The 20,931-nt window shown below is 60.0% G+C and overlaps 2 protein-coding genes across 3 annotated transcripts; both read right to left on the reverse strand.

Annotated features, from left to right (window-relative positions):
* Nucleotides 1-404: 404 nt before the first annotated feature.
* LOC137364924 (uncharacterized) lies at nucleotides 405-17,850 on the reverse strand. Its single transcript, XM_068027797.1, has 2 exons — nucleotides 17,609-17,850; nucleotides 405-2,563 (listed from the first exon to the last, which is right to left on the reverse strand). The coding sequence occupies exons 1-2, from the start codon at nucleotides 17,757-17,759 to the stop codon at nucleotides 636-638; spliced, it is 2,079 nt and encodes a 692-aa protein (XP_067883898.1). The 5' UTR covers nucleotides 17,760-17,850; the 3' UTR covers nucleotides 405-635.
* uqcc3 (ubiquinol-cytochrome c reductase complex assembly factor 3) lies at nucleotides 17,763-20,588 on the reverse strand. Of its 2 annotated transcripts, none has more exons than XM_068027798.1 (2): nucleotides 20,366-20,588; nucleotides 17,763-17,998 (listed from the first exon to the last, which is right to left on the reverse strand). In XM_068027798.1, exons 1-2 carry the CDS (start codon nucleotides 20,519-20,521, stop codon nucleotides 17,852-17,854), a joined length of 303 nt encoding a protein of 100 aa, XP_067883899.1. In that variant the 5' UTR covers nucleotides 20,522-20,588; the 3' UTR covers nucleotides 17,763-17,851. The 2 variants fall into 2 exon arrangements, with proteins under 2 accessions (XP_067883899.1, XP_067883900.1); XM_068027799.1 differs by having other exon boundaries at nucleotides 20,408-20,580.
* Between the last annotated feature and the right edge of the window lie 343 nt (nucleotides 20,589-20,931).

A 20,931-nucleotide genomic window follows, 5' to 3' on the forward strand; every position in this document is an offset into this window, starting at 1 on the left:
GTTGAGAATTTGACTATGTGAAGGCCCACATAGTAGAAATGCCGTGTGGTTGCAGAGATGCTACAGAGATTCAGAGAACTGAACAGTAAAAGGATGATTTTCATGACCTGAAGCCTCACTCATTGGCATGAGTGGGTAGAGTTCCAGACAGAACCGTACCAACTTGATTGGCGTCATTTTACCCTGTGACCCTATTTATGTCACCCCCTGCTCCACTCGTCTCACTCCCCCTCAGCCTCTGCCTACTCCCCCACCCTCTGTCTACCCCATCTCCCCCAACTCCCCTTCTGCCCGATTTACACTGCGATTGGAAGTCCACAGTGACAGAAGGCCATGTGGCCATTTGAGCTCACTCTGCTCGTGCTCCCAAACTCACCACAATAATCCAAAGAAAGAATGTTGTTTATTATTTATCAGCAATTTCCAATAAATCAAATTGCTTTGGAGTGGACGGAGGGGGTGGAATGATCTACAAAAGTGAAAGATTATTTCGAGATGGCATTGGAACAAGTCATATTCTCAAATACTTTCAGGAACAATTCCAGTTCCAGATCCGACCCCATGCTCAATGCTGGAAGTCTTGAGCTTGGCAGCTGAGGCTTATTCTGGCAGCTAATAGGATCAATTGAAGGATCTCATTTCAAGCCACACTGGGCTCCTGCCCAAGGAAAGGATGATTGACGAGAACATGTTTGGACAAATTGCTCTGCTCTGCTAGATTGCCCAGGGGCTGGAATATACATTAACACATCCTTGTTTACAGGAATTGCACATTTAGTAGTGCCTTGATCATTACAGCTCATTGGATTCTTCACAAATGGTAGTTGATGTTCAATCTGTTCATCCCACTCCGTTCTTCCGGTTGGGATGAGCTGGTTGCCTTTAAGAATTTCAGTTGGTTTGAAAAGTTCTTGGAACAATAGATCAGTAAAGGTTTTCCCCCACGGTAATGGTGCGTTGTTGGATCTTGAGACTGTCAAAATCTTCCCCCAAGCATCTCCTGTGTCCAGTCCAGTCTCTGAGCCACGTGCGTCTGACTCAACTCGAAAGCTCAGCGTGTTGCTAGAAGCTGGAGTACCTCTCTTCCCTACAGGAGCTTGGAGTTTTTCTGTTGTTGGGTTGTGGAAACAGTTAAAGATCAAAGATGGCAGAATCTTGGTGCAGAATTCTGACAGCGGCTGCGAGATTCCCAAACATGCCTTGCTTTCAGGAAGCATTTTGGGATTTGACGGGAATACTTCATCAAGCGGTATCTCAACAAACTCATCACATTTCGAAGGTCCTGTGTGGCTCGGAGCTGCCAAGGATGGTTCTGATTTCCACTCTAAGTTTGAGAGAGATGGAGATGGTACTGGGAGGTGTGGTGGACTTTCACACTGTCGAGGGACCAACATTAGACTTGATGTCTGTTTCATGGAATAATCTTTGTTTACATTGACTCCCGGGCTTCCAAGATGTAAAGAGTTGGCGAGGTGGGAGATGGTGAATGGGCCATCATCTTCCACCACATTGGCATGCAATCTATTCTGGTCACTTGCTCCTCTAGTTGACTGCAACCCTGCAGAGCCACCTCCAGGTGACCTCTTCATCTGACTGGCTGATGAAGAAGCAATGGCAACATTTGGGTTAGGTGTAGTGACTGAAATCTCACTGTTCTGACCAGCTAAGCCTTTCAGGCTTGAGTTTGGTTTTGGTGACTTGTCCTGCAGACAACTCGAGGAATTTGGTGTCTGGTGGGCAACTTGGCTTTCCCTGGTGACTAGAACCCATGTCCCAGGTGTCTGGACCAATAGATGAGATGTTGGCAAAGTCTTTGTTCCTTCCTCGGTGATAGGGATAACAAGATCTAAAGACAAAGATTTAGCACTGGGCACAGCTGGAGAACCTGGATTGGAACTTGACTCCAGTACAGACTGAGGTGTATAATCGATCAGGAGATCTTGAGACACACTTTCCTTCTTTGGACGGTCACCATCCACTGTGTTGGACTCTGAAGATAATCCTCTTTCTCTTGAACCGCAGGGAGGTTTGAGGCCCTGGTCTCTAAGAAGACCAAGGCTAAAAGTGGGGTTTAAGTTGGACAGAGGGATTGGGGATTGGGCACAAGGCAGGATGCAGGGTGCAGAACCAGTGCAGAGCCCCGCAAATGACCAAGGGGCTGAGGGCAGCAGGATGGAGGGTTTTGTACCACTTGCCCTGGTATTTAAGCTGGAAAGTGATTTCTCTTTGGGTTGGGCTGGTTTTTGTTGGCATTGATACTCAGTGGTAGTGGTCATCTCCATGACCAGCAGCGACTGCACTGAGAGACGAGGGATCAAGGGGAGCAGAAGGGTCGTGGGCTGTCCCTTGAATGATATGTCACCCCCGTCACTGCCCACGGTCTGACGAAGGAAAAACTCTGAACACGAATTGGATTCCACCAAACCGGAGTGAGATGGGGCAAAGCCGACCCTCACATGATCAGACTTCTCTCTTTGTTGTTTCCTCTTCACAGAGACACAGGGCAGGGCTTGTATGATGACGACAAGACAGGTCATAATGGCAGCTACAAACAGCACCAAATCTGTAGGAGGTGGGGAAGAAGAATTTGAGTCAGAAAAAAGCCCATGACCCACACTTAAACCATCGGCCCAAGGCAAAGAGACAGTCTCCTTAAATACAGATGTGCCAACAGGAATCACCATTTAGTAACTCAGTGCCACGACCCCTCCAGTTCCGAGTTCAGAGCTTTGAGGGTAACTGAGAACGTGGTCTGGGGATCTATCACTGAACTCACTGACCTCCGAAGCTTCACCGACACTGGGTGGAGCCACTGCGCAACAGAGAGTGCGGCCGAGGGGCAATAAATCACCGGTGAGTGCGGCCGAGGGGCAATAAATCACCGGAGAGTGCGGCCGAGGGGCAATAAATCACCGGTCAGTGAGGCCGAGGGATAATAAATCACCGGTCAGTGCGACCGAGGGGCAATAAATTACCGGTCAGTGCAACCGAGGGACAATAAATCACCGGAGAGTGCGGCCGAGGGGCAATAAATCACCGGAGAGTGCAACTGAGGGGCAATTAATTACTGGTCAGTGCAGCCAAGGGACAATAAATCACCGGAGTGCGGCCGAAGGACAATAAATCACCGGAGAGTGCAACTGAGGGGCAATTAATCACTGGTCAGTGCGGCCAAGGGACAATAAATCAACGGAGTGCGGCCGAAGGACAATAAATCACCAGAGTGCGGCCAAGGGACAATAAATCACCGGTCAGTGCGGCCAAGGGACAATAAATCACCGGAGTGCGACCGAGGGGCAATAAATCACTGGAGAGTGCGGCCGAGGGGCAATAAATCACCGGAATGCGGCCGAGGGGCAATAAATCACCGGAATGCGGCCGAGGGGCAATAAATCACCGGAGTGCGGCCGAGGGACAATAAATCACCAGCATCATTCAGAGTGGCTGAGGGTCTATAAATTCAGATAAGTCATTCAGAGCTGCTGGTGAGCTAGGATCCCCAGGTAATACACAAGCCCAATCATCCAGGCGTCTATTGATAGATGAGCGAGCAGCCGCTCACTTTAACACCCACCCCCACCTCGAGTGTGACAACTAGAGGGGGTTTGTGTTGGTGGGACATGTGTTGTGAGCTGGGGGTGGCAGGGACACTACCCTCTGGCTGCAGATTCCCAAAGATTTGTACGGTTATCTTCTCCCTCATATTCCTTGGGTTGTCTATCCCATGATATCCTGCTCGTCCCTTAGAGAAATATTAAGGGAATTTGTGTTATTGTCATGTCCTCAAAGAAATTAACACATTTCAAACAGATGGATCTATTAGGTGTTGTTCAGCTCTTAGTGGGTGTCACAAGGTTTAATGAACACTACAAGCTCATGTTTTAGGTAAAAGACTGAATCTTGCTGAAGGAGTGCGTAGCTGAAGAAAACTGAGTTTTATGTGGCATAACCCACTGTCTGCACTGGATAGTGAATGCATGGTATTTCATTCCGTGTAATCTTTATGTATAAATAAATCCCATTTGTCATTTTGGCATGTGTGACCCTGGTTCAGTTCACTCGGTACACTAGACGATGGAACTGCCACCCAGACTGCAATAGAGTTTAACACGGACTCCATCCAGCATCAGATCCAGATGGACTTAGTTCTGCAAAGAGAAAGATTTGATATTTGATACCAATACTCTGAATAACTTGAATGGGATGGAGTGGAGCGCAGTGTGTGGGGTTTAACACCCATGGATACTCCTTACCATGGGGTTGGGAATCCGGGTAATCTGCAGTGAGCACAGGCTCCTCGTCTACCTGCATTTCCAAAGCTGAAATACAATATTCATCTCAAAGAAGAGGCAGAATCAGCTGGTCCCGAAGGCTGCCTTAGAGAGCCATAATCTGATTGGTTCTGGAATGCAACCGTTGCCATGTTACACTATAGTGGAACTTTGTGATGTCAATGGGTGACCAGTAACCGAGAGAGACCATAACCATCACTGCCTGACCACTGAGTGTCCAGGATGCGGTGGGAGGCACGGAGCAGGCAAGACCGGACAGGTGAGAGAGTGCCAAACGGGCAGGACCGGACAGATGAGAGAGTGCCAAACGGGCAGGACCAGACAGGTGAGACAGTGCCGCACGGGCAGGACCAGACAGGTGAGACAGTGCCGCACGGGCAGGACCGGACAGGTGAGACAGTGCCACAGGGGCGTGACCGGACAGGTGAGACAGTGCCACAGGGGCGGGACCGGAAAGGTGAGAGAGTGCCACACGGGCAGGACCGGACAGATGAGAGAGTGCCAAACGGGCAGGACCGGACAGATGAGAGAGTGCCAAACGGGCAGGACCGGACAAGTGAGACAGTGCCAAACGGGCAGGACCGGACAGATGAGAGAGTGCCAAACGGGCAGGACCAGACAGGTGAGACAATGCCGCACGGGCAGGACCGGACAGGTGAGACAATGCCGCACGGGCAGGACCGGACAGGTGAGACAGTGCCACACGGGCAGGACAGAACAGGTGAGACAGTGCCGCACGTGCAGGACCGGACAGGTGAGACAGTGCCACACGGGCAGGACCGGACAGGTGAGACAGTGCCACACGGGCAGGACCAGACAGGTGAGACAGTGCCACAGGGGCGGGACCGGACAGGTTAGAGAGTGCCACACGGGCAGGACCGGACAGATGAGAGAGTGCCAAACGGGCAGGACCGGACAGATGAGAGAGAGCCAAACGGGCTGGACCGGACAAGTGAGACAGTGCCAAATGGGCAGGACCGGACAGGTGAGAGAGTGCCACACGGGCTGGACCAGACAGGTGAGACAGTGCCGCACGGGCAGGACCGGACAGGTGAGACAGTGCCGCACGGGCAGGACCGGACAGGTGAGACAGTGCCACACGGGCAGGACCAGACAGGTGAGACAGTGCCGCACGTGCAGGACCGGACAGGTGAGACAGTGCCACACGGGCAGGACCGGACAGGTGAGACAGTACCACACGGGCAGGACCGGACAGGTGAGACAGTGCCACAGGGGCGGGACCGGACAGGTGAGACAGTGCCACAGGGGCGGGACCGGACAGGTGAGAGAGTACCACACGGGCGGGACAGAACAGGTGAGACAGTGCCACACGGGCAGGACCGGACAGGTGAGAGAGCGCCACAGGGGCGGGACAGAACAGGTGAGACAGTGCCGCACGGGCAGGACCAGACAGGTGAGACAGTGCCACACGGGCAGGACCAGACAGGTGAGAGAGTGCCACACGGGCAGGACCAGACAGGTAAGACAGTGCCGCACGGGCAGGACCGGACAGGTGAGACAGTGCCACACAGGCAGGACCGGACAAGTGAGACAGTGCCACATGGGCAGGACCAGACAGGTGAGAGAGTGCCACACAGGCGTACCAGAACAGGTGAGACAGTGCCACAGGGGCGGGACCGGACAGGTGAGACAGTACCACATGGGCGGGACAGAACAGGAGAGACAGTGCCACAGGGGTGGGACCGGACAGGTGAGACAGTGCCACACGGGCGGGACAGAACAGGTGAGACAGTGCCACATGGGCAGGACTGGACAGGTGAGACAGTACCACACGGGCAGGACCGGACAGGTGAGACAGTGCCACATGGGCAGGACCAGACAGGTGAGAGAGTGCCACACAGGCGTACCAGAACAGGTGAGACAGTGCCACAGGGGCGGGACCGGCCAGGTGAGACAGTGCCACATGGGCTGGACAGAACAGGTGAGACAGTGCCACACGGGCGGGACAGAACAGGTGAGACAGTGCCACATGGGCAGGACCGGACAGGTGAGACAGTACCACACGGGCAGGACCGGACAGGTGAGACAGTGCCACAGGGGCGGGACCGGACAGGTGAGACAGTGCCACAAGGGCGGGACCGGACAGGTGAGACAGTGCCACAGGGGCGGGACAGAACAGGTGAGACAGTGCCACAGGGGCGGGACCAGACAGGTGAGACAGTGCCACAGGGGCGGGACCGGACAGGTTAGAGAGTGCCACACGGGCAGGACCGGACAGATGAGAGAGTGCCAAACGGGCAGGACCGGACAGATGAGAGAGAGCCAAACGGGCTGGACCGGACAAGTGAGACGGTGCCAAATGGGCAGGACCGGACAGGTGAGAGAGTGCCACACGGGCAGGACCAGACAGGTGAGATGGTGCCGCACGGGCAGGACCGGACAGGTGAGACAGTGCCGCACGGGCAGGACCGGACAGGTGAGACAGTGCCACACGGGCAGGACCAGACAGGTGAGACAGTGCCGCACGTGCAGGACCGGACAGGTGAGACAGTGCCACACGGGCAGGACCGGACAGGTGAGACAGTACCACACGGGCGGGAACGGACAGGTGAGAGAGTACCACACTGGCGGGACAGAACAGGTGAGACAGTGCCACACGGGCAGGACCGGACAGGTGAGAGAGCGCCACAGGGGCGGGACAGAACAGGTGAGACAGTGCCGCACGGGCAGGACCAGACAGGTGAGACAGTGCCACACGGGCAGGACCAGACAGGTGAGAGAGTGCCACACGGGCAGGACCGGACAGGTGAGACAGTGCCACACGGGCAGGACCAGACAGGTGAGAGAGTGCCACACAGGCGTACCAGAACAGGTGAGAAAGTGCCACAGGGGCGGGACCGGCCAGGTGAGACAGTGCCACATGGGCTGGACAGAACAGGTGAGACAGTGCCACACGGGCGGGACAGAACAGGTGAGACAGTGCCACATGGGCAGGACCGGACAGGTGAGACAGTACCACACGGGCAGGACCGGACAGGTGAGACAGTGCCACAGGGGCGGGACCGGACAGGTGAGACAGTGCCACAAGGGCGGGACCGGACAGGTGAGACAGTGCCACAGGGGCGGGACAGAACAGGTGAGACAGTGCCGCACGGGCGGGACAGAACAGGTGAGACAGTGCCACACGGGCAGGACCGGACAGGAGAGACAGTGCCACAGGGGCGGGACCGGACAGGTGAGATAGTGCCACAGGGGCGGGAACGGACAGGTGAGACAGTGCCACACGGGCGGGACAGAACAGGTGAGAGAGTGCCACACGGGCTGGACCGGACAGGTGAGACAGTGCCACAGGGGCAGGACCGGACAGGGGAGAGAGTGCCACACGGGCGGGACAGAACAGGTGAGACAGTGCCACATGGGCAGGACCGGACAGGTGAGACAATACCACACGGGCAGGACCGGACAGGTGAGACAGTGCCACAGGGGCGGGACCGGACAGGTGAGACAGTGCCACAAGGGCGGGACCGGACAGGTGAGACAGTGCCACAGGGGCGGGACAGAACAGGTGAGACAGTGCCACAGGGGCGGGACCAGACAGGTGAGACAGTGCCACAGGGGCGGGACCGGACAGGTTAGAGAGTGCCACACGGGCAGGACCGGACAGATGAGAGAGTGCCAAACGGGCAGGAGCGGACAGATGAGAGAGAGCCAAACGGGCTGGACTGGACAAGTGAGACAGTGCCACAGGGGCAGGACCGGACAGGTGAGAGAGTGCCACACGGGCAGGACCAGACAGGTGAGACGGTGCCGCACGGGCAGGACCGGACAGGTGAGACAGTGCCGCACGGGCAGGACCGGACAGGTGAGACAGTGCCACACGGGCAGGACCAGACAGGTGAGACAGTGCCGCACGTGCAGGACCGGACAGGTGAGACAGTGCCACACGGGCAGGACCGGACAGGTGAGACAGTACCACACGGGCAGGACCGGACAGGTGAGACAGTGCCACAGGGGCGGGACCGGACAGGTGAGACAGTGCCACAGGGGCAGGACCGGACAGGTGAGAGAGTACCACACGGGCGGGACAGAACAGGTGAGACAGTGCCACACGGGCAGGACCGGACAGGTGAGAGAGCGCCACAGGGGCGGGACAGAACAGGTGAGACAGTGCCGCACGGGCAGGACCAGACAGGTGAGACAGTGCCACACGGGCAGGACCAGACAGGTGAGAGAGTGCCACACGGGCAGGACCAGACAGGTAAGACAGTGCCGCACGGGCAGGACCGGACAGGTGAGACAGTGCCACACAGGCAGGACCGGACAAGTGAGACAGTGCCACATGGGCAGGACCAGACAGGTGAGAGAGTGCCACACAGGCGTACCAGAACAGGTGAGACAGTGCCACAGGGGCGGGACCGGACAGGTGAGACAGTACCACATGGGCGGGACAGAACAGGAGAGACAGTGCCACAGGGGTGGGACCGGACAGGTGAGACAGTGCCACACGGGCGGGACAGAACAGGTGAGACAGTGCCACATGGGCAGGACTGGACAGGTGAGACAGTACCACACGGGCAGGACCGGACAGGTGAGACAGTGCCACACGGGCAGGACCAGACAGGTGAGAGAGTGCCACACAGGCGTACCAGAACAGGTGAGACAGTGCCACAGGGGCGGGACCGGCCAGGTGAGACAGTGCCACATGGGCTGGACAGAACAGGTGAGACAGTGCCACACGGGCGGGACAGAACAGGTGAGACAGTGCCACATGGGCAGGACCGGACAGGTGAGACAGTACCACACGGGCAGGACCGGACAGGTGAGACAGTGCCACAGGGGCGGGACCGGACAGGTGAGACAGTGCCACAAGGGCGGGACCGGACAGGTGAGACAGTGCCACAGGGGCGGGACAGAACAGGTGAGACAGTGCCGCACGGGCGGGACAGAACAGGTGAGACAGTGCCACACGGGCAGGACCGGACAGGTGAGACAGTGCCACAGGGGCGGGACCGGACAGGTGAGATAGTGCCACAGGGGCGGGAACGGACAGGTGAGAGAGTGCCACACGGGCGGGACAGAACAGGTGAGAGAGTGCCACACGGGCTGGACCGGACAGGTGAGACAGTGCCACAGGGGCAGGACCGGACAGGTGAGAGAGTGCCACACGGGCAGGACCGGACAGGTGAGACAGTGCCACAGGGGCGGGTCCGGACAGGTGAGACAGTGCCGCACGTGCAGGACCGGACAGGTGAGACAGTGCCACACGGGCAGGACCGGACAGGTGAGACAGTACCACACGGGCAGGACCGGACAGGTGAGACAGTGCCACAGGGGCGGGACCGGACAGGTGAGAGAGTACCACACGGGCGGGACAGAACAGGTGAGACAGTGCCACACGGGCAGGACCGGACAAGTGAGACAGTGCCACATGGGCAGGACCAGACAGGTGAGAGAGTGCCACACAGGCGTACCAGAACAGGTGAGACAGTGCCACAGGGGCGGGACCGGACAGGTGAGACAGTACCACATGGGCGGGACAGAACAGGAGAGACAGTGCCACAGGGGTGGGACCGGACAGGTGAGACAGTGCCACACGGGCGGGACAGAACAGGTGAGACACTGCCACATGGGCAGGACTGGACAGGTGAGACAGTACCACACGGGCAGGACCGGACAGGTGAGACAGTGCCACACGGGCAGGACCAGACAGGTGAGAGAGTGCCACACAGGCGTACCAGAACAGGTGAGAAAGTGCCACAGGGGCGGGACCGGCCAGGTGAGACAGTGCCACATGGGCTGGACAGAACAGGTGAGACAGTGCCACACGGGCGGGACAGAACAGGTGAGACAGTGCCACATGGGCAGGACCGGACAGGTGAGACAGTACCACACGGGCAGGACCGGACAGGTGAGACAGTGCCACAGGGGCGGGACCGGACAGGTGAGACAGTGCCACAAGGGCGGGACCGGACAGGTGAGACAGTGCCACAGGGGCGGGACAGAACAGGTGAGACAGTGCCGCACGGGCGGGACAGAACAGGTGAGACAGTGCCACACGGGCAGGACCGGACAGGAGAGACAGTGCCACAGGGGCGGGACCGGACAGGTGAGATAGTGCCACAGGGGCGGGAACGGACAGGTGAGACAGTGCCACACGGGCGGGACAGAACAGGTGAGAGAGTGCCACACGGGCTGGACCGGACAGGTGAGACAGTGCCACAGGGGCAGGACCGGACAGGTGAGAGAGTGCCACACGGGCGGGACAGAACAGGTGAGACAGTGCCACATGGGCAGGACCGGACAGGTGAGACAATACCACACGGGCAGGACCGGACAGGTGAGACAGTGCCACAGGGGCGGGACCGGACAGGTGAGACAGTGCCACAAGGGCGGGACCGGACAGGTGAGACAGTGCCACAGGGGCGGGACAGAACAGGTGAGACAGTGCCACAGGGGCGGGACCAGACAGGTGAGACAGTGCCACAGGGGCGGGACCGGACAGGTTAGAGAGTGCCACACGGGCAGGACCGGACAGATGAGAGAGTGCCAAACGGGCAGGACCGGACAGATGAGAGAGAGCCAAACGGGCTGGACCGGACAAGTGAGACAGTGCCAAATGGGCAGGAACGGACAGGTGAGAGAATGCCACACGGGCAGGACCAGACAGGTGAGACGGTGCCGCACGGGCAGGACCGGACAGGTGAGACAGTGCCGCACGGGCAGGACCGGACAGGTGAGACAGTGCCACACGGGCAGGACCAGACAGGTGAGACAGTGCCGCACGTGCAGGACCGGACAGGTGAGACAGTGCCACACGGGCAGGACCGGACAGGTGAGACAGTACCACACGGGCAGGACCGGACAGGTGAGACAGTGCCACAGGGGCGGGACCGGACAGGTGAGACAGTGCCACAGGGGCGGGACCGGACAGGTGAGAGAGTACCACACGGGCGGACCAGAACAGGTGAGACAGTGCCACACGGGCAGGACCGGACAGGTGAGAGAGCGCCACAGGGGCGGGACAGAACAGGTGAGACAGTGCCGCACGGGCATGACCAGACAGGTGAGACAGTGCCACACGGGCAGGACCAGACAGGTGAGAGAGTGCCACACGGGCAGGACCAGACAGGTAAGACAGTGCCGCACGGGCAGGACCGGACAGGTGAGACAGTGCCACACAGGCAGGACCAGACAAGTGAGACAGTGCCACATGGGCAGGACCAGACAGGTGAGAGAGTGCCACACAGGCGTACCAGAACAGGTGAGACAGTGCCACAGGGGCGGGACCGGACAGGTGAGACAGTACCACATGGGCAGGACCGGACAGGTGAGACAGTGCCACAGGGGCGGGACCGGACAGGTTAGAGAATGCCACACGGGCAGGACCAGACAGGTGAGACGGTGCCGCACGGGCAGGACCGGACAGGTGAGACAGTGCCGCACGGGCAGGACCGGACAGGTGAGACAGTGCCACACGGGCAGGACCAGACAGGTGAGACAGTGCCGCACGTGCAGGACCGGACAGGTGAGACAGTGCCACACGGGCAGGACCGGACAGGTGAGACAGTACCACACGGGCAGGACCGGACAGGTGAGACAGTGCCACAGGGGCGGGACCGGACAGGTGAGACAGTGCCACAGGGGCGGGACCGGACAGGTGAGAGAGTACCACACGGGCGGGACAGAACAGGTGAGACAGTGCCACACGGGCAGGACCGGACAGGTGAGAGAGCGCCACAGGGGCGGGACAGAACAGGTGAGACAATGCCGCACGGGCATGACCAGACAGGTGAGACAGTGCCACACGGGCAGGACCAGACAGGTGAGAGAGTGCCACACGGGCAGGACCAGACAGGTAAGACAGTGCCGCACGGGCAGGACCAGAACAGGTGAGACAGTGCCACAGGGGCGGGACCGGACAGGTGAGACAGTACCACATGGGCGGGACAGAACAGGAGAGACAGTGCCACAGGGGTGGGACCGGACAGGTGAGACAGTGCCACACGGGCGGGACAGAACAGGTGAGACAGTGCCACATGGGCAGGACTGGACAGGTGAGACAGTACCACACGGGCAGGACCGGACAGGTGAGACAGTGCCACACGGGCAGGACCAGACAGGTGAGAGAGTGCCACACAGGCGTACCAGAACAGGTGAGACAGTGCCACAGGGGCGGGACCGGCCAGGTGAGACAGTGCCACATGGGCTGGACAGAACAGGTGAGACAGTGCCACACGGGCGGGACAGAACAGGTGAGACAGTGCCACATGGGCAGGACCGGACAGGTGAGACAGTACCACACGGGCAGGACCGGACAGGTGAGACAGTGCCACAAGGGCGGGACCGGACAGGTGAGACAGTGCCACAGGGGCGGGACAGAACAGGTGAGACAGTGCCGCACGGGCGGGACAGAACAGGTGAGACAGTGCCACACGGGCAGGACCGGACAGGTGAGACAGTGCCACAGGGGCGGGACCGGACAGGTGAGATAGTGCCACAGGGGCGGGAACGGACAGGTGAGACAGTGCCACACGGGCGGGACAGAACAGGTGAGAGAGTGCCACACGGGCTGGACCGGACAGGTGAGACAGTGCCACAGGGGCAGGACCGGACAGGTGAGAGAGTGCCACACGGGCAGGACCGGACAGGTGAGACAGTGCCACAGGGGCGGGACCGGACAGGTGAGACAGTGCCGCACGTGCAGGACCGGACAGGTGAGACAGTGCCACACGGGCAGGACCGGACAGGTGAGACAGTACCACACGGGCAGGACCGGACAGGTGAGACAGTGCCACAGGGGCGGGACCGGACAGGTGAGAGAGTACCACACGGGCGGGACAGAACAGGTGAGACAGTGCCACACGGGCAGGACCGGACAGGTGAGAGAGTGCCACAGGGGCGGGACAGAACAGGTGAGACAGTGCCGCACGGGCAGGACCAGACAGGTGAGACAGTGCCACACGGGCAGGACCAGACAGGTGAGAGAGTGCCACACGGGCAGGACCAGACAGGTAAGACAGTGCCGCACGGGCAGGACCAGACAGGTAAGACAGTGCCACACAGGCAGGACCGGACAAGTGAGACAGTGCCACACGGGCAGGACCAGACAGGTGAGAGAGTGCCACACAGGCGTACCAGAACAGGTGAGACAGTGCCACAGGGGCGGGACCGGACAGGTGAGACAGTACCACATGGGCGGGACAGAACAGGAGAGACAGTGCCACAGGGGTGGGACCGGACAGGTGAGACAGTGCCACACGGGCGGGACAGAACAGGTGAGACAGTGCCACATGGGCAGGACTGGACAGGTGAGACAGTACCACACGGGCAGGACCGGACAGGTGAGACAGTGCCACAGGGGCGGGACCGGACAGGTGAGACAGTGCCACAGGGGTGGGACAGAACAGGTGAGACAGTGCCGCACGGGCGGGACAGAACAGGTAAGACAGTGCCGCACGGGCAGGACCAGACAGGTGAGAGAGTGCCACACGGGCAGGACCGGACAGGTGAGACAGTGCCACACGGGCAGGACCAGACAGGTGAGAGAGTGCCACACAGGCGTACCAGAACAGGTGAGACAGTGCCACAGGGGCGGGACCGGCCAGGTGAGACAGTGCCACATGGGCGGGACAGAACAGGTGAGACAGTGCCACACGGGCGGGACAGAACAGGTGAGACAGTGCCACATGGGCAGGACCGGACAGGTGAGACAGTACCACACGGGCAGGACCGGACAGGTGAGACAGTGCCACAGGGGCGGGACCGGACAGGTGAGACAGTGCCACAAGGGCGGGACCGGACAGGTGAGACAGTGCCACAGGGGCGGGACAGAACAGGTGAGACAGTGCCGCACGGGCGGGACAGAACAGGTGAGACAGTGCCACACGGGCAGGACCGGACAGGTGAGACAGTGCCACAGGGGCGGGACCGGACAGGTGAGACAGTGCCACAGGGGCGGGAACGGACAGGTGAGACAGTGCCACACGGGCGGGACAGAACAGGTGAGACAGTGCCACACGGGCTGGACCGGACAGGTGAGACAGTGCCACAGGGGCAGGACCGGACAGGTGAGAGAGTGCCACACGGGCAGGACCGGACAGGTGAGACAGTGCCACAGGGGCAGGACCAGACAGGTGAGACAGTGCCACACGGGCAGGACCAGACAGGTGAGAGAGTGCCACACGGGCAGGACCAGACAGGTGAGACAGTGCCACACGGGCAGGACCGGACAGGTGAGACAGTGCCACACGGGCAGGACCAGACAGGTGAGAGAGTGCCACACAGGCATACCAGAACAGGTGAGACAGTGCCACAGGGGCGGGACTGGACAGGTGAGACAGTGCCACATGGGCGGGACAGAACAGGTGAGACAGTGCCACAGGGGTGGGACCGGACAGGTGAGACAGTGCCACACGGGCGGGACAGAACAGGTGAGACAGTGCCACACGGGCAGGACCCGACAGGTGAGACAGTGCCACACGGGCAGGACCAGACAGGTGAGAGAGTGCCACACAGGCATACCAGAACAGGTGAGACAGTGCCACAGGGGCGGGACCGGCCAGGTGAGACACTGCCACATGGGCGGGACAGAACAGGTGAGACAGTGCCACACGGGCGGGATAGAACAGGTGAGACAGTGCCACATGGGCAGGACCGGACAGGAGAGACAGTACCACACGGGCAGGACTGGACAGGTGAGACAGTGCCACAGGGGCGGGATCGGACAGGTGAGACAGTGCCACAAGGGCGGGACCGGACAGGTGAGACAGTGCCACAGGGGCGGGACAGAACAGGTGAGACAGTGCCACACGGGCGGGATAGAACAGGTGAGACAGTGCCATACGGGCAGGACCGGACAGGTGAGACAGTGCCACACGGGCATGACCAGACAGGTGAGACAGTGCCACAGGGGCGGGAACGGACAGGTGAGACAGTGCCACAGGGGCGGGAACGGACAGGTGAGACAGTGCCACACCGGCGGGACAGAACAGGTGAGACAGTGCCACATGGGCTGGACCGGACAGGTGAGACAGTGCCACAGGGGCAGGACCGGACAGGTGAGAGAGTGCCACACGGGCAGGACTGGACAGGTGAGACAGTGCCACAGGGGCGGGACCGGACAGGTGAGACAGTGCCACACGGGCAGGACCAGACAGGTGAGACAGTGCCACACGGGCAGGACCAGACAGAAGAGAGAGTGCCGCACGTGCAGGACCGGACAGGTGAGACAGTGCCACACGGGCAGGACCGGACAGGTGTGACAGTGCCACACGGGCAGGACCGGACAGGTGAGACAGTGCCACAGGGGCGGGACCGGACAGGTGAGACAGTGCCACACGGGCAGGACCAGACAGGTGAGAGAGTGCCACACGGGCAGGACCGGACAGGTGAGACAGTGCCGCACGGGCAGGACTGGACAGGTGAGACAGTGCCACACGGGCAGGACCAGACAGGTGAGAGAGTGCCACACGGGCAGGACCGGACAGGTGAGACAGTGCCACACGGGCAGGACCAGACAGGTGAGACAGTGCCACACGGGCAGGACCGGACAGGTGAGACACTGCCACACGGGCAGGACCAGACAGGTGAGAGAGTGCCACACAGGCATACCAGAACAGGTGAGACAGTGCCACAGGGGCGGGACCGGACAGGTGAGACAGTGCCACATGGGCGGGACAGAACAGGTGAGACAGTGCCACAGGGGCGGGACCGGACAGGTGAGACAGTGCCACATGGGCGGGACTGAACAGGTGAGACAGTGCCACAGGGGTGGGACCGGACAGGTGAGACAGTGCCACACGGGCGGGACAGAACAGGTGAGACAGTGCCACACGGGCAGGACCCGACAGGTGAGACAGTACCACACGGGCAGGACCGGACAGGTGAGACAGTGCCACAGGGGCGGGACCGGACAGGTGAGACAGTGCCACAGGGGCGGGACCGGACAGGTGAGACAGTGCCAAAGGGGCGGGACAGAACAGGTGATACAGTGCCGCACGGGCAGGGCAGGACTGGACAGGTGAGACAGTACCACATGGGCAGGACCGGACAGGTGAGAGAGTGCCACACGGGCAGGACCGGACAGGTGAGACAGTGCCACACGGGCTGGACCGGACAGGTGAGACAGTGCCACACGGGCGGGACAGAACAGGTGAGACTGTGCCGCACGGGCAGGACTGGACAGATGAGACAGTGCCACACGGGCAGGACAGGTGAGACAGTGCCACACGGGCGGGACAGAACAGGTGAGAGAGTGCCACACGGGCAGGAATGGACAGGTGATACAGTGCCACACGAGCGGGACAGAACAGGTGAGACAGTGCTACACGGGCAGGACCAGACAGGTGAGACAGTGCCACACGGGTGGGACAGAACAGGTGAGACAGTGCCACACGGGCAGGACCGGACAGGTGAGACAGTGCTACACGGGCGGGACAGAACAGGTGAGACAGTGCCACATGGGCAGGACAGGTGAGACAGTGCCACACGGGTGGGACAGAACAGGTGAGACAGTGCCACACGGGCAGGAACGGACAGGTGATACAGTGCCACACGAGCGGGACAGAACAGGTGAGACAGTGCCACACGGGCGGGACCGGACAGGTGAGACAGTGCCACACGGGCGGGACAGAACAGGTGAGAGAGTGCCACAAGGGCGGGACAGAACAGGTGAGACAGTGCCACACGGGCAGGACCGGACAGGTGAGACAGTGCCACAAGGGCAGGACAGAACAGGTGAGACAGTGCCGCACGGGCAGGATCGGACAGGTGAGACAGTGCCACACGGGCGGGACAGAACAGGTGAGACAGTGTCACAGGGGCGGGACCGGACAGGTGAGACAGTGCCACATGGGTGGGACAGAACAGGTGAGACAGTGCCACACGGGCAGGACTGGACAGGTGAGACAGTGCCACAGGGGCGAGGCCGGACAGGTGAGACAGTGTCACACGGACGGGACCGGACAGGTGAGAGAGTGCCACACGGGCAGGACCGGACAGGTGAGACAGTGCCACACGGCAGGACAGAACAGGTGAGACAGTGCCACAGCGGCAGGACAGAACAGGTGAGACAGTGCCACAGTGCCAGGACAGGACATGTGAGACAGTGCCAGACAGGCAGGATGGGACAGGTGAGACGGAGCTAGATGGGTGGGTGGGACAGGTGAGACGGTGCTAGACGGGCAGGACGGGACAGGGCAGGATGTGTCAGCACAAGATGAGGCAGGCTGGGATAGAGAATATGCATGAAGCTGCCACCCCCAGCACCTCCTCTGGGTAAAAGGCAGAGCCGAGTCTGTTCAAAACTGTTCACCATGAAAACTTTAATTAAACAGACAGAAACATCCAATATTTACATTTCAGCTGGTGACTCCTCTGCTGTGCATTAGAAGATTGGTTTTGGTCTCTGGGAATTTCCTTGAAGTCTGCAGGGGTCGCGGGCAGGGGTAGGTTTGTCCTGGGCTGGGCAAGCAAAGGATACTGCTGTTTCCAAACTCCGTGACTCATCTATCTGTCCAAGGACATTGTCTGAGCATGAATCTTCAAACCACCTTCAGCATCTGGTGTCCTTCAGCTCCATCACCACGAAATGTTCCAATTTAGGAATCTGACCTGGTCGGTTTGTTCCAGTCTTGTCTCCGAGCCACATTCTCTTCAGTCTCTGCTGATTCCTTGATGATTTGCATTACCAGGGCGTTTCTACGCTTGCTGGCCTGCAGCTGGGCTTGGTTTGATTCAGGCAGTTGCTGCACACAAAAAAAAGCACAACAGGAAGATGAGGTCACGACAACATTCAATTTACAGCAAAGGACACAGGATCGAAACCCACCAGGGACTGAAACCTCAGGCAGATCAGCCTTTTAACCTTCTATTTACAAGGGAATACAAGCTTATTCTATGCAACTCCCTGTCCCCCCCCCCCCCCCCCCCATACACACCTGCTGGGGTGCGGTGTCCAGACCTGAACACAGTTACTCCAGATGGAGTTTAACCAGATCTTTTACACAACTGTGACATAATGTCCTCCCCTTTGTATTCCAGCCCTCTGGGCAGGGTCCCATTAGCCTTTATGTTTGAATTTTCTACCTGTCCACTTGCTTGAACTCCTAAATCTCAGTGCTCCCCATAGTTAATTAAAGTGTACAATTCTAAAGGGAGTGCAGGAGCAGAGAGACCTGGGGCTTCACGTGTACAGATCCTTGAAGGTGGCAGGTTGAGAAAATGGTTAATGAAGCATACAGGATCCTGGGCTTTATAAATAGGGGCATAAATTACAAAAACAAGGAATTATAATAAACCTGTATAAAATCCTGGTTCAACCTCAACTGGAGTTTGTGTCCAGTTCTGGACACCACACTTCAGGAAGGATGTGAAGGCGTTAGAGAGGGTGCAGAGAAGATTCACGAGAATGGTTTCAGGGATGAGGAACTTCAGTTACGTGGATAGATTGGAGAAACTGGGGCTGTTCTCCCTGGAGAAGGGATGATTAAGAGGAGATTTGATAGAGGTATTCAAAATTATGAGGAGTCTGGACAGTTTTTTTAAATTCATTCATGGGATGTGGCTAGGTCAGCATTTATTGCCCATCCGTAATTGCCCTTGAGAAGGTGGTGGTGAGCTGCCTTCTTGAACCGCTGCAGTCCATGTGGGGTAGGTACACCCACAGTGCTGTTAGGAAGGGAGTTCCAGGATTTTGACCCAGTGACAGTGAAGGAACGGTGCTATAGTTCCAAGTCAGGATGGTGTGTGACTTGGAGGGGAACTTGCAGGTGGTGATGTTCCCATGCATTTGCTGCCCTTGTCCTTCGAGGTGGTAGAGGTCGCAGGTTTGGAAGGTGCTGTCTAAGGAGCCTTGGTGAGTTGCAGCAGTGGGGGGGGGGGGGGGGGGGGGTTGTGGTCGGGGAGGGGGTTTCAGGGTCTGGGGTAGTTTGGGGGGCAGGGTTGGTTTGTGGGGTCTGGGGGGGTTTGTGGGTTTGGGGGTCGGAGGGATTTGGGATTTTTTGGGGGATTTGGGGGTCAGGGTTGGTTTGTGGGGGTTGGGGGTCAGGGGAGGTTGGGGGTCTGGGGGGATTTGGGGGTCAATGACCTTTCACCGGAATAAACATTCCCAGAAAGCACTGCGCCCCAGAGCCGGCGTCCGTTAAAAAAAAACGAAACTCGGAGAGAAACCGGACTCGACCCGGATCCCCCCCTCACCCCGGACCCGGACTCGACCCGGATCCCCCCTCACCCCGGACCCGGACCCGGACCCGGACTCGACCCGGATCCCCCCTCACCCCGGACCCGGACTCGACCCGGATCCCCCCTCACCCCGGACCCGGACTCGACCCGGATCCCCCCTCACCCCGGACCCGGACCCGGACTCGACCCGGATCCCCCCCTCACCCCGGACCCGGACTCGACCCGGATCCCCCCTCACCCCGGACCCGGACCCGGACTCGACCCGGATCCCCCCCTCACCCCGGACCCGGACTCGACCCGGATCCCCCCTCACCCCGGACCCGGACTCGACCCGGATCCCCCCTCACCCCGGACCCGGACCCGGACTCGACCCGGATCCCCCCCTCACCCCGGACCCGGACCCGGACTCGACCCGGATCCCCCCTCACCCCGGACCCGGACCCGGACCCGGACTCGACCCGGATCCCCCCTCACCCCGGACCCGGACTCGACCCGGAACCCCCCTCACCCCGGACCCGGACTCGACCCGGATCCCCCCTCACCCCGGACCCGGACCCGGACTCGACCCGGATCCCCCCCTCACCCCGGACCCGGACTCGACCCGGATCCCCCCTCACCCCGGACCCGGACCCGGACTCGACCCGGATCCCCCCCTCACCCCTCACCCCGGACCCGGACTCGACCCGGATCCCCCCTCACCCCGGACCCGGACCCGGACTCGACCCGGATCCCCCCCTCACCCCTCACCCCGGACCCGGACCCGGATCCCCCCCTCACCCCGGACCCGGACCCGGACTCGACCCGGATCCCCCCCTCACCCCTCACCCCGGACCCGGACCCGGACTCGACCCGGATCCCCCCCTCACCCCGGACCCGGACCCGGACCCGGATCCCCCCCTCACCCCGGACCCGGACCCGGATCCCCCCCTCACCCCGAGGCCGAGGCCTCTCCCGCTCTCTCCCGGGGTTGTTACCCGGACGATCTCCCTCCTCCGCTGCTCGCTCGGCCCCGCCAGCGCCCAACACAAGTAGGCCGCGCCCGCCGTCATCAGCACCCAGCCTCCCGACACCAAGACCCTGCTCCTCATCCCGCTCGGCTCCGCTCGGCCCGGCTAACACAGCACACGGGGAAATACGGTAATAGTTTAGTGCGGTTCAGACGGGGAAATACGGTAATAGTCAGTGCGGTTCAGACGGGGAAATACGGTAATAGGTTGGAGTGCGGCGCACACGGGGTAATACGGTAATAGTTTAGTGCGGTTCAGACGGGGAAATACGGTAATAGTCAGTGCGGTGCAGACGGGGAAATACGGTAATAGTCAGTGCGGTTCAGACGGGGAAATACGGTAATAGTCAGTGCGGTGCAGACGGGGAAATACGGTCAGAGCTCAGTAATCCACTAAATGGCGCTTGCTAACCATCAGCTGTTCACTGTGTTACCTGGTGGAAAGGTGTTTTGTACAATAATGTGCTGGGATGGTCAGCTGGAGCTGCAGCC

Source organism: Heterodontus francisci, unplaced genomic scaffold (genome assembly GCF_036365525.1).
Source record: "Heterodontus francisci isolate sHetFra1 unplaced genomic scaffold, sHetFra1.hap1 HAP1_SCAFFOLD_695, whole genome shotgun sequence".
NCBI classification, from domain to species: domain Eukaryota; kingdom Metazoa; phylum Chordata; class Chondrichthyes; order Heterodontiformes; family Heterodontidae; genus Heterodontus; species Heterodontus francisci.